This window comes from Ornithorhynchus anatinus, chromosome 3, assembly GCF_004115215.2.
Source record: "Ornithorhynchus anatinus isolate Pmale09 chromosome 3, mOrnAna1.pri.v4, whole genome shotgun sequence".
Lineage (NCBI taxonomy): Eukaryota > Metazoa > Chordata > Mammalia > Monotremata > Ornithorhynchidae > Ornithorhynchus > Ornithorhynchus anatinus.
Genome location: NC_041730.1, coordinates 120826166 through 120839549, shown reverse-complemented (window position 1 = coordinate 120839549; position 13384 = coordinate 120826166). Strand labels below are relative to the sequence as shown.

Here is a 13384-nt window from a genome sequence, read left to right as displayed (position 1 = left end):
ACATCATGCATACGACAAACGTAAGTATCCACAATAAAACTATTCTGGGAATAGACCACATGATTGAACGCTCCCTATCCATGCAGGTAAAAATATGAAGTATTACATGTAGGTAAAAGAATGAAATATAAATACAAGAGGAATGAAAAAGGGAGAAATATTTCCATGCACAGAAAGACAGATATCTTGGAATATGACTCTATAATCATAAAATGCCAATTGTGGTCAGTTTATTAGCACATCTCCAATAAAGAGAATTCTAAATAAGCACCACTGGGCGAATGTGCTGACTTACAAGACCATGACAATCACTTATGAAGTCATATTTCAAAACAATATTCCTCTGTCTGGTCTGTACCTTTTCTATTGCCATAAATGAGTCGTTCTTCAGATGGACAGTCCATAAAAAAGGAAGTGAATGATGGAGAAAAGGATGGGTGAGAAAAATAAGAAAGACAGATATTTTACTTGTCAGTGGTACTGAAGAATGAATATGATCAAAAGGGAAGAAATGGAAAGCTCTTGTTTGAAAGAATGCTTTCCTGTAGAAACTGATGAATAAAATGGGATGCTAACATGTCAACTCTGAAGAGAAAATTTTTTAAATTTAGATGATTTACTTAGCATCACAGGACAAACAATGATGTATATGACATAATTGGTATCAGTATTTGATGGAAGAAATCATTAAAGGGAAGGAGACACATGTAAAAACATACACAAGACTTTGCCACGAACTATCAGATTTTCCCACATAGAAGAGCCTAGCAGTACATTTTAACTCACAGGTAATATAAACAGATAGGACTGTGAACAAACACTAATGATCAAAAATCTCTAAGGTAAAATTTTGGTTCTAAGTGGTGTACAGGAAAAAGAGGGAGAAATTCTTTATCACTCTTTCCTAATGGTAAACCTTACACTATTGTCAAAGTGGGCAAAAAAAATTCCACCAAAAGAAAAACACCTCAAGCAAATCATTTCTTGAACTTTAATGGCAAAAGTCCTAACTGCTCTGAAGAATAACAGTATGTGCTTTCTGAATATTCAACAACCCATTCTCGGAGCTTTGGAGACATTTGTTGCAGAATGGCACATGCAGCAAAACTGGTAAGAGTGGGTAGATGTGATTGTGTCAAAACTTCCTACACCCACCAGTCGGCTGCCCAGATATTCCAAGACCCCCAGCGCAATGTAATTCCAAATTCCAGTTTTGTAAAAACTTGAACACACTCCTCCTCAAATAATTATTATTTAAATTATTCAAAACTGTCCTCTATTAAATACTTCATTATGCTACTACCATTTGAACATTCAAAAAACATTATGCTTTTCTAGACTGGGTAATGGCAATTACCATTCAACACTGTTGTGAAACTGGTGTAAAAAGATGACACTGCTCTCGTCTAATTATGTTATCTACTTTACATGCAACAAAAAACTGCTTATTTGTCAATTATTTTTCTTAAAACAGAATATGCTATAAAATAGATTATAGAGAAAAAGATTAATGACCAACCAAAATGCCAAGTGTTATTTACCTAGTTGTAGAAATGTTATAAAAAACCAACCCACAGCAATGCATATTCTTCAAGTATCCTACACTTGAAGTATCAAAAACCCAAACTAATTTAGACTAAAGAGGGTTGAGGTGGACGGGTAAATTCAATCTGAATTAATGAAAAATATGAAGTGTTTTTAAAAATGAAGCTTTAAAAACTGTATGTGGCACCAGGGATATGTTGTGGGCCTGTGGTGTATAATAATGTTGGTATTTGTTAAGTGCTTACTATGTGCAGAGCACTGTTCTAAGCGCTGGGGGAGATACAGGGTCATCAGGTTGTCCCACGTGAGGCTCACAGTCGTAATCCCCATTTGACAGATGAGGGAACTGAGGCCCAGAGAAGTGAAGTGACTTGCCCACAGTCACACATCTGACAAGTGGTAGAGCCAGGATTAGAACCCATGACCTCTGCCAAGCCCGGGCTCTTTCCACTGAGCCAAGCTGCTTCTAAGTTTAAGCACAACTTCTTGATGTCTACACTGGTCTGTCGCTAACTCACACTTTAAATATAATAAATAATAGTCATATTTGTTAAGTGTTTACTACATGCCAAACACTGTAGTAAGCACTGCAGGAAAAAACCAAGATAATCAGGTCCTACATGGGGCTCACAGTCTAAGTAGGAAGGGGAATAGGTACATTCCCATTTTACAGATGAGGGAACTGAGGCTCAGAAGTAAAATGACTTGCTCAAGGTCACATAACAGACAAGTGGCGGAGCTAAGATTAGAACCCAGGTCCTCTGATTCCCAGTCCCATGCTCTTTCCATTAGGCTTTGCGGACTCCCAATAAATACGCTTGGGGTAACTGGAGATTCTGCTCTCATACCATCAAAGAGATATAATACATTATATTATCCTCCCCCCACTGCCCCTTGCCCCTGTAGTTTAAGAGAGGCTCTGCAAGCTACACGGTAAATCAAATGCATTCTTCTCTGGGGACAATCGCTACTCGGCAACCACAGAGAGGAGGGAAAAAAGAAATCCAAATTAGGACAAATTTGGATGAGTAGGGTCTGGATGAATAAGTTCTTATTGTGCACCATTATGTTCAAGTAAAATGCAATAAACCACTTGCCTGACATTTAAAACAGGAAGAGCCAACATACATTCAAGGATTTTATGTTCCATAGAAATGTGACTGCTGAAGGTAACAGGTCTTAACAACACTTTTCTTTCAAACAGACCACATGATTGTTGGGATCTCACCAATACAAATGATTTTCTGGAAAAATGATTTTGATTTTTGGCAAAAGAGGTGGCTGTAGCCAGGGGGCTGGGCAACAAAGGGCAACATTCTTTGTGAATCACATGCACTGCATTCAATGGGACTTGGTGGTCCTCATTCTTGGGCCACTCCGTGAACCCTCCAGAAAGCTTCACTCTTCCTGGTTCACCCTTACTCCTTCTCTCCTTTCTTTCCCAAATCCACCCACATGGAAAAGTGTAAATGGTATCCTTTCTATCATTATTCATGGGTGTATATTCAGGCTTCCAGACACCAGCAATTTTTTTTTTAATACATACTAGCATACTTGATTAGTATTCTTAATTGGTCCCATGAAAATAGTGGTAAGCAGAAAAGCACTGAAAGCATAACCTCCCCAGGGAATAACACATACTGCATTATGTTTCCCAAATATAAAAACTTGTCTAAAACAATAAACATTTTAAAAGTAATAAAAATCCCAATAGTTATGTGATAAAATGGTAATGCAAACATGTATCAGTTATGAAATATTTTTAATTTGAATTTTGGTGTACTTATGTAAATATTTTGTTTTCATTGAATCTTTCACATCTTTTCAACAAAAAGGCATCTTAACACACTAAAGATCCTCGATGAATGCTAAATAATTGGATCTGTCCTTATCTAACTGTACACTGAAATGGCCTTTCAGAGCTCTACCAAATCAGGAGAGGGGAAGAGAGATGTTTAAGTTATGGTAAGTTACACATTATCTCAAAATGAGAGGTTGGATGCAAAAAAAAAAAAAACCAAAACCCCTGGATTCAAAATTCAATATCTCTATCACAAAAGATCACTAAAATAAGACTGTAACAGGGATGGCTGCATTACAAGCAGAGCCTGAGCACTTAATATAACACAAATAATAAAAATAATATTTCTTACCGTCAAATTGGTCTTCACCTTCAGTCATCAACTCATCATCAGAACAAATGCTCAGAACATTTACCAACATCTCTGTAACTATATGGGTGAAAAATTATAATTAGCTACTTACAAGAATGAAAAGAAGAGTGTAATTCATTCATACAAAACAGCTAATCCATTTTCAATTCCCAGATAGCTGTTGCTCTGCTGATGGCTTTTCAATCCAGAAATATTTTTTCTGATACCTGGGTTATGGCCTGGTGGAGAGAGCACACAACTGGGAGACAGGAGACTGGTTCCTGATCCAATTTACTTACTGTGTGACCTTAGGCAAGTCACTTAGACTGCCCTGGGACTCAGTTACCTGATCTGTAAAATGGAGATAATGTAAACTGTGAGCCCCAAGTGGGAAAAGGTCTATGTTCCATCCATGAATATGATACTTTTTTACCTTCTATCACTGTGCTTAGCTCTTAGTAAGTGCTTAATCCATTTGAAAATTACTATTCACGACTATTGTTTAAATTTGATGTGTCCTCTCCACTCTCCACCCCCAAGAGGCCACTCAAACCCAGTTCCAGGAGTTCACCCTCAACCTGGCCCTAGCTTACTTCTGGTCTAAAAGACTCATGGAAGACCAGACTGATCCCAGACACACTGAGCAGGTTCAGGTCCAAAGCTGGGTGAACCTCCCGTTTCCCGGAACTACCCTAGGGAGGATCCAAATCCTTGGATTTCTGCCACAATTAACCTACCTTCTTGGGGTCTTTGAACCTGTAGTCGAGAGTTGATTGGAACCTCGTTGACTGAAAGACTGGGCAAGAGGCCATTTACACAAACACTTTTATAAGATCATGAGGAAAAAAATACCCCAACATAAGAACTGCTATAATGAGTCCAAAAACACTGAGCATGTGGGAGGAAAAATCAAGCGGGGGCTATTTAGCTTGAAGAAGGTTATGTAAGTGACTTAACAAGAGTCTTCAAGTAAATAAAAGGAGATGGTGACCTGTGTTCTTTCTCCCTCTCCCTTGCATTAACCAGGCATTCATTAGATCTAGGTTTTCGGAGTAAAAGTACACCTGGAGATACTTCAAAATTTTGGAAATGGTTATGGCCATTTGGCAAACAACTGCAACAGCTCCTGCTACTAAGGAACTCCTTGTTGGCCTCCTTAGAGAGCCCACCAAGAGCTGCTGCTGTCACACAGGCGAGACTTCATTCATTCAATCGCATTTATTGAGCGATTACTATGTGCAGAGCACTGTACTAAGTGCTTGGAAAGTACAATTCGGAAACAGATAAAGGCAATCCCTACCCAACAATGGGCTCACAGTCTAGAAGGGGGAGACAGACAACAAAAATTATGGAAAATTACTGCCATCACATAAAACCTGCAAATAACAGAGGACCAAGCACAATGAGACTTTGGGGAGTCAAGGGCAATTTCTCTTTTCATCTGTTTGCTACTGCTCTGGTGAACATTCCACTGCGTAAATGTATATGTCAGGAGAAGGGATGTAATAGGGAGTGGTATACTCGAAACCGGGTGGGAAGTGGGGAGTGAAATTTTAAGGATACATAGGTATGGTTCCTAAAAAAGGCTGCAAACCCTGTATTGAATTACAAGCTCTTTTGGGTCCCTCTTACGGTTGAATGGCAGTCTCAACTACACTTTTTATTATGCAATACAAGGAGATAACAAAAAAAAAGTTTAAGTGCACAGGTAGCTAGGGCAGACAGGGACATTAGGAAATATTAATGTTAAAGGCTTCATGGAGATAGTGAGATTTTAATACGCAGTTTAAAGGCAGGAAGGAAGGGTTATGTTTTGCTGAGAAGGAGCGAGAAAGACATTTGGAGGAACTGGAGAGTGAGAAGAGAGCCAAGTTTGAAACATCTCAGAAGCATGAGAATTTGGTAAGGGGAAAAATGGAGAGGTTTGCCCAGAGGCCACGAACCAAGGGGTAGTGAGGGTAAGGTGCAGACAGGCATGAGAGACGGCATAGGTTGGAAACCTATGGTCAAGAGCTTTAATCTGATATCAGATTAATCTGACGAATGGTTACAAATGATTACTGATTCTTGGTATTATGACAGGCTGAAGTGGTGAAGGGCTAGAGACAGGAGATCGATAAAGAGGTTGGTGCAGAAATTCATGAGCAATATACTTGCTTACAGCAGAATTTATTTAAACAAAAAGAACTTGGTGACCACACACATCTATACAGAAAACTTTAAGTAAATAAAAAGTCTATCAGAATAAAATCATTTAAGTTTGAGTCCTGCCTCGAAGAAAGGAGAAAAAAAGATGATGACTCTTTGAGATCCCTTCTAGCTCTGTGATTTTATGATTGAACTATTCTTACTGCCCAAAGATAGAACGCTATAACTGTAATGTATCATTTTCATCCCATAACCTTAACAGGCCCCAGTCAAACATGCCATGGTAGGTAACCCTATCTTCATTTTAGCTTGATGCTGAAGCTATAAAGAATTAAAGACTAAGATTTCATCTGTAAAAGGCTGCTAAACACAGTTCTGAACGTTAGCTATGTCATTAAGGAAACAGCACCAAGGGTAACTTTGAAGAAATATATCCTAGAAACACATTTTGTGAAGATGGAAACTTTGTATAACATGAAAAAGGTGAGAAAAATGTGCAGAGTGGCAGAGGGTAATGAGACAACACATTGCTGCCAGATCTCTCTCAATTTTTTTTTTCCTCACAGGAGAAAACTGGGGCCCATCTTGGTGGGGCTGGAAGGGGGGGGTGGAATGAAACATTCAAGGGAACAAGAGAAATCTTTGAAAACAAAGTTTTGGGAATTCTGAAGGACCCTTAACACAAGTTAAATAAACCTAATTATACTTTTTAAAAACTACACTTAATCACAGTACCTACAGGAATATACTCCTTAAATTATTGAAGAATTAAATTACCACTACAACTTCACAAAACAGCATTTTCATATCAAGTGATAAATAAAAGCTTTATGGCATATCCTGTGTTTCCCTGTACCAACCGAATCATGAGTGTTTTTAAGCTATTGTAGGAATTCAATTTTGGAGGGCAGAAACGGAATTTAATTATGCAGAAGACCCTTGATTCCTTCACACAAGATTTAAGCTAAAATAAAAAAGAAAATCCAACAGCTGGTAGTCAACAGAAAGCTATTTTTAAGGTCCCTCTCACCCCCTCAGATACCCTCACTTGGGGGATGTTAATAGCTTACTAAAATATCTTTTAGTGCTCTCATATCCACCCCCACTGACACCCATAGAAGAGCTGTGCCTTCTGAAAACAGGGACATGGAAAATGCACTTCATTTCCTCAGTAAACAGCAGCCTGTCAGAGCAAACTGCAGTTAATGGAACAGAAACAAAAAAATAACATTATTTCAGAACTACCTTTTTCTCCAACAAATGGTAGAGACCATGTGAAGACATCCATAAAATTTGGTAACCAGTAAGGATGTGGAGAGCAGTTGAACTGTCGAATATTCATCACATTATTTTCATACTTTAATACAGCAGCTGTAAAATAAGTTTTAAAATTAATACATCATCTTTAGCAGAAAATGAAAATCACATAAAAGTGGAAAAAAAAAACCCATCCTTATTTAATTTCAGAGTAGAGGGATATCCTTATTTTGGATGAAAAACAAAGCATGCAGATACTCATTCATATATCACTGAATTTCCCAAATTATTTTAAGCAATTTTTGAAGTAATAATTGATCTCTCAATGATGTATTCATATCACTACCAAATCTGACATTTGAAAATCCCTACTTTTTGACAAAGCTGAGAACAGGCCACTCTCTAGATATTTAAGGCTTAAGTAAAATAGGCAAGAAAGTGCCAAACTTGCCTTCAGATAGAACTATTGTGGGCAATGTGAAAAAGCTGCTTAGCTTTACCTCAGCTAAAAAAAACCCTACACTTTAAAACCAAAGACACTGGTATAAAAATATAAATTAAGTGACATATTTTACTAGATTATTTAGAGTAAAAGGAAAAACAAAGCCTAGGATATTTAAAAGGGAAAAGAAGGGCAAACTTACTGTACCCCATATTAACCAGGATCAGTCATAACTATAGATTTCCTTGCCAATGTTTTAGAATTTTGATATCACTGCAGAGGATAAGATGGATAAGCAGATATCTATTTCAGCCATCAGCTACACTTAAAATTTAAATATTATTGTTTAAATGCCTTTTAAAGATTTAAGGACTCTTAAAATTGATAAATCCATTGGGCAGCCTCCTTAATGGAACTTCTAAACAATATGAACTTAACAGGTATATCATTTTCATGTTTGTGATTCTGGCTGCCACTAAGTCACAAGTCCAAATGATATACATTATTATTTAGCAAAAACTGGGCATTTTTTCTATAAGGAGGAATGGTGATTTAAATCTAATAATGGGCACTCTGGATGAACTGGAAAGCTTTAACACAGAGGGGGAAAATGGAGCCAGAAAATTGCCTGAACTTTAAAAATGAAATAAAAGATTTCCAAAATGATCAAGGACTGAAAAAACACTTAAAATGTGTGTACGGACATTTGGTTTCGACAAGACAACAAATTCTGGTTGATTTCAATGGTCTAGCTGTCCCTTTCAGTGGTATCACTTAAACCCGCTGAAAGTTTGGACTAATATAATAAAATCTGATAAATCGCAAATCTTTGCAAAAACTGAGTATATATGCTGAAACACCATCTAGGGGAGCAATTCCGGAGTTCATTACTGCATTCTATCCAGTCAGGTCTAAAAATCTGAATTTATTTCTCCTTAAAATAGAACTCCATTTGTATCCAGTTTAAAATGTTTCATTCAGAAAGGCATGGATGATTAAAGTGTGTATGTGCTTGAGTGAGTGACTGAGAATCGGGGAGAGAGGGAAAGAAAGTGAAGGTAGGGACAATTTTTACAAACTGTCTTAAGGATCAGCATCTGCAGATATTTTGGGATAACTTCAGATTGGAATTGCTTGATTTTGTGAATACTTCGTTAAAATTCTCTGATGACAGATTAAACAAATATGAGGTGGGCACAATTCTAGACTTTTGATACTAAAATTACTAGACCAATTTTGCAGAAATCATTTGATGGCAACTTCTCTGATTCTTTTCTTAAGTCCTGGAGTACATCTGAAACTGACCTCATTAGCTCTCTCAATGTCCCTTTAAACACACACACACACACACAAGAAAAAAAATCATCTCCATTTCTTCTACCAATCTCGGCTCAGTAAGCTGTACTATGGGCTACTAAATTCCTGAATTTTTTGAGAGCAAAGATAGCCTTTGGATTTTCTTAACTTAAAAGGTTATTACATGAAAAACCAGACTATGGCTCTCTGACATTATCAGTCATCAAGCTTGTGTGTTCAACCTTCATAAATTCCAAATAAATGTATACAAGTTTTGGGGGAAGAGTGATGGGAGGAATAGAAGCCAGAAAAAGTTTTAAGGAAAAAGATGGAGAAACAAGAGAGAAGAGGACAAAGTGGGGAATTAAGAGGAAAAAATCATGGAAAGGAGGAAAAATAAGCTACTGGCAGAATCTCAGAGTGAACTATTAATTATCAGAGAGCTGATGCATTAATATCTGGTTGAGGATTGTGACTAGAGCCTGGGGGTAGAGAGCAGAAACTTAGACACAGCCATATACGACAAGACAGGTGATAATCAACCAATGAGCATTTCAAATTAAAAAGACTGAAAGGAGAATTCAAAACGGAAGACTGCTGCAGACAAGAATAAAAAGCAAAAGAAGTAATAATATTAGAGACATAAATTTCAGGTACTCCTGTCTGGCTTTCCTTATGTAGGTGACTGCATAAAACTACTTCCAGAGTGGGTTTTATTTATAATTCACTGCTTCATATTAAAAATTTTTCTCCTTTATTTTTTTACCCTCCTCACATTTTGTATTGGGGGTTTGTATTTTCAGCAAATAGTTCATATTTAAAATAAATGCTAAGTGGTTGAACAATTTTTTAGCAATAACAGCTTACCTTTATTATTGTAGACATCTAAGTAATTAGGTGCCGAAAAAATTGTTATTAATGAAGGGAACCCTGTAGTTTGACTTTTTCTGTACATTCTATAGCTGCAAAACAAATAGCTTAATATGCATCGTAAAGCATCAATCATGGTTGCTAAGTTTGACTTTTGTATTTAAGGTGTTAATTTTGGTAAAGAAAGAAAACTTCTTACCCTGCATCTTGAGCTTCATGAGCTCTAATTATTGATAACAAATTATTGTTTTGCAAAAATTCACAAACTGCTGGATAGCTGAGAAGAGAAAAGAACTGTAAGTGCAGAAATGCTTTTCTTTAAGAAAAATATTATTTTCTTTGGGAAAAACTAAATCCTAAATTTTTTCTTACCTATAAAAATAAGAGCATCCTCGAACTGTATTGTGACTAAAGTGTTCCTGTGATTTTTCATTTCCAAAGTCTTCTGAGGGATCAGACCACAACAAGTCACACATTGGTCCAAATGCAGGGGGCTCTTTGAATCTATCTAACTGAGAAGAGAAATAAAAGTTACTCACCAAATGCTATCAACAGAGTAGAAAAGGAAATCCTACTCCATCTCAGGCCTGCCCAAACATTTTTTTCCAAATTGAAAAAATTTTGATAACAATACAATATGGACTTGATCATAGTCTGTTTTTGTACCCCTGCGCTTAAAACAATGCTCAACGCATAGTAAGCAATTAAATACCATAGTAATAATAACGGCCTCTTCTCACAATGCAAAGATGCTGACAAATATCACAAATCCCTCCTTCAAACATCTTGGAACTATAGAGCATACTTACTCTTCTAATATCATCCAGAGTGTGTATTTCAGGTGAAAGCCCACCATGAACACAAAGAAACTGTTGATTTAAAAGTGCAGCAAGAGGCAGGCTATCAAAAGCTTCCATACACGCTTCATAGACTCTTTCTGAATACTTAATTTTACCTGAATGAAAAAAGTACAACGCCTTAGAAATTTAATTACCAGAAATTAAAATTAAAACAATTTGCACTTAATGTAAAAGGAACATACAAAACAAGAATGAAATACTTTGAGGTAGATTTTTAATTTATAAGAAAGGATTGTTTTATGACAAGACCTCCTCAACTAGAAAATATAACTTATGGCAAAGATATGAATCATGTTTAGACAGAATTTTTAATTTTTTTATAGTTTATGCTGGTTTGACAGAAAATGTCAGCTGAGGTAGAGTAAGTGTATTTGTAAAAACCCTCAGTCATAGCCTTTAATATCCTCCATTTAAGATGGTAGGATATACATAACCTGATTACTGTTTTCCATCTTGATCCTTGAGTTAGTGGTCATTGTACTAGAACAGACCATCCTTTCGGAAAAAAAGACTGATTTTGATCTACCCTAAATAATTAGGCTCAATAATTAGGCCATTCCTGATCTCATCAGGGAGAAAGAAGAATGGATCACGCAACTCTGCAAATATTTGTTCCAACTATTTTGGTAGAAGTCACCTGTCCCCTGTAGAACAAGACTATCAGGTATACCAGGAGCTCAATAAGACACTTGGACAGACCCTTTCATCAAGCAAACTATTTCACAAACAAATGGAAAGCTATACACAATATCTTACTACTGTGTTATGTTTTCTCCTTTGAAAGCCTATCCACAAATGATGGTCATAAAAATAGCTCTTTTTCTATTACCTGGGGATTCTGTAGCATATCAAACATTCTGAAATCACTTCTACCTGAAGGTATTAATTCCAAGATTTAAAGCAGCCATGAAAATTAGCACAGGCCCACAGGTCCAAGGCCTGAGAGAAATAAGGCCAGGCCTAAAAAAAGAAATCAGGCTGTGGGCAAATGAGAATTTCAATAAAAACTACCACTATAACCCTTGGCATTAGTCTTGTATTTCTTTAGAATAGTGTTTACAGCCATTAGATAAATCATTTATGTATCAAAGGTCTGAAGAAAAATCTCAGACTACAGAATTGTTGGTTTGAATCCATACCAACGGCTAATTTACAGGAGCTAATTTGCTAATAACATTACAGAACTGTAACTTTAAGGTTTTAATCAAAACCCTGAAAGACCTCATCACGAGAGGTTGCAAGAAGCACCATTAGGGAGAGTTGAGAGAGAAGCCGCAGTGAATGGATAAACTTGGAGGAGAGGCAGAGGAGAAATGCAATTAAGTAGGGGAAGCCAGATCTTACTAAGTCCTCTTGCCTTCACTCCCTCAAACTCTTCTTCTCTTTCCCCAGCTCTAGGTTTGACTGGTAAGAAACTCCTGAACATAAAAAGGAATTTCTGATACCCAACCAAAATCTACACTAAGCTAATATTGAAGATTCTTTTCCTTTTTTTTTTGGTTGGGGGGTGGACTTTTTAACTTATGACCTTTGATTCTCTGTTTTCATAGACAATACATGTTAAATGAATTTTTTAGTAAGTGAAACCTTCCTCCTAATACATTTCCTACAATTTTGTAAAATTAAATGTCAAACATCAACATTACAACGGGATTCTTTAGAAGCCCATAAAGATTTAGTATCTTTGGAGACAGTATATAGTAAATTCTTCACCAACATCATCCAGGTTATTCAAAAGAGAGAATCTACAGGAATGGAAACAGCACAGGCTTCGGAGTCAGAAGACCTGGGCTCTAATCACAACTCCGTGACTTGTCTGCTATGTGACCTTAGGAACATCATTTCTCTGTATCTCAGTCCCCTCATCTGCAAAAAAGTGATTCAAAATCTGTTCTCCCTTCTACTTAGACTGTGAGCCCACTGTGGGACCCAATTATCTTGTATCTACACCAGCGCTTAGTACAGGTCTTGGCATACAGTAAGCACTTAACAAATACCACAATTATTAAAGTTCCTAATTTTAGGGCAGTACTCACATTCTTGTTTAAAGGTGAAATATTCTGTGAGGTGCCTGCATTCATGATTTCCTCTCAGAAGAAATAATGTGCTTGGATAGAGAATCTTCAAGACCCACAAATACAGGACACACTATTAAAAATAAGAATAGTTTCAATACAATCTTTAAAAATTAGCATCTGATACATGTTCAAACAAAATAATTCCCTTTCAAATGAACTTTTCCCCTGCTTACTCTCTACTCTGCCCCTTCTGCAGTTTTGCTACACCAAGATCGTCTATTGCAAAATCAAGTAAATAAACCTACCTTATCTCTTTAAATTCTGAGCTCACTGAAAGCAAAAAACACACCTAAGAAAAGAATTCCTAGCTTTACATAGTGATTAAAAAGGTTAGGAGCTACAGGCCAGAACTCTCTAGACTGAGCTGAGCCAAGTTCTTCTGGGGCAGGACTGTCTGTAAAGACAGTTTGGGTACATAGTTGGCTATACTGGCCACAGCCCACCTTAGGTTTCAGGAATCTAGGTAGACCTGCTCATGAATATGCGCTGTTCAACCAAGGTTTGGAAGGATTTACTTAAGTTTGCCTTTACCAACCTTCAGAAGCCCACACCAATCCTTCCTGAGTCTCCCGGGGCCACAGATAAACAGACTTTGCACATGCTCAAAGAGAAGCAGCGTGGCTCAGTGGAAAGAGCACGGCTTTGGAGTCAGGGCTCATGAGTTCGAATCCCAGCTCTGCCACTTGTCGGCTGTGTGACTGTGGGCAAGTCACTTAACTTCTCTGTGCCTCAGTT

The 13384-nt window shown here is 37.1% G+C and overlaps 1 protein-coding gene across 5 annotated transcripts in view; it reads right to left on the bottom strand.

The window, feature by feature from the left end:
- PPP3CB (protein phosphatase 3 catalytic subunit beta) overlaps positions 1-13384 on the bottom strand; it is a 44623-nt gene that overhangs the window by 12439 nt on the left and 18800 nt on the right. For all 5 annotated transcript variants that reach the window (XM_029059572.1, XM_029059574.1, XM_029059573.1 and 2 more), the window contains exons 4-10: positions 12608-12719; positions 10521-10666; positions 10084-10223; positions 9911-9988; positions 9709-9803; positions 7092-7217; positions 3699-3776 (exon numbers count right to left, since the gene is read on the bottom strand). In XM_029059572.1, the coding sequence (XP_028915405.1) occupies positions 3699-3776; positions 7092-7217; positions 9709-9803; positions 9911-9988; positions 10084-10223; positions 10521-10666; positions 12608-12719 (775 nt within the window). The remainder of the gene's footprint in view (positions 1-3698; positions 3777-7091; positions 7218-9708; positions 9804-9910; positions 9989-10083; positions 10224-10520; positions 10667-12607; positions 12720-13384) is intronic.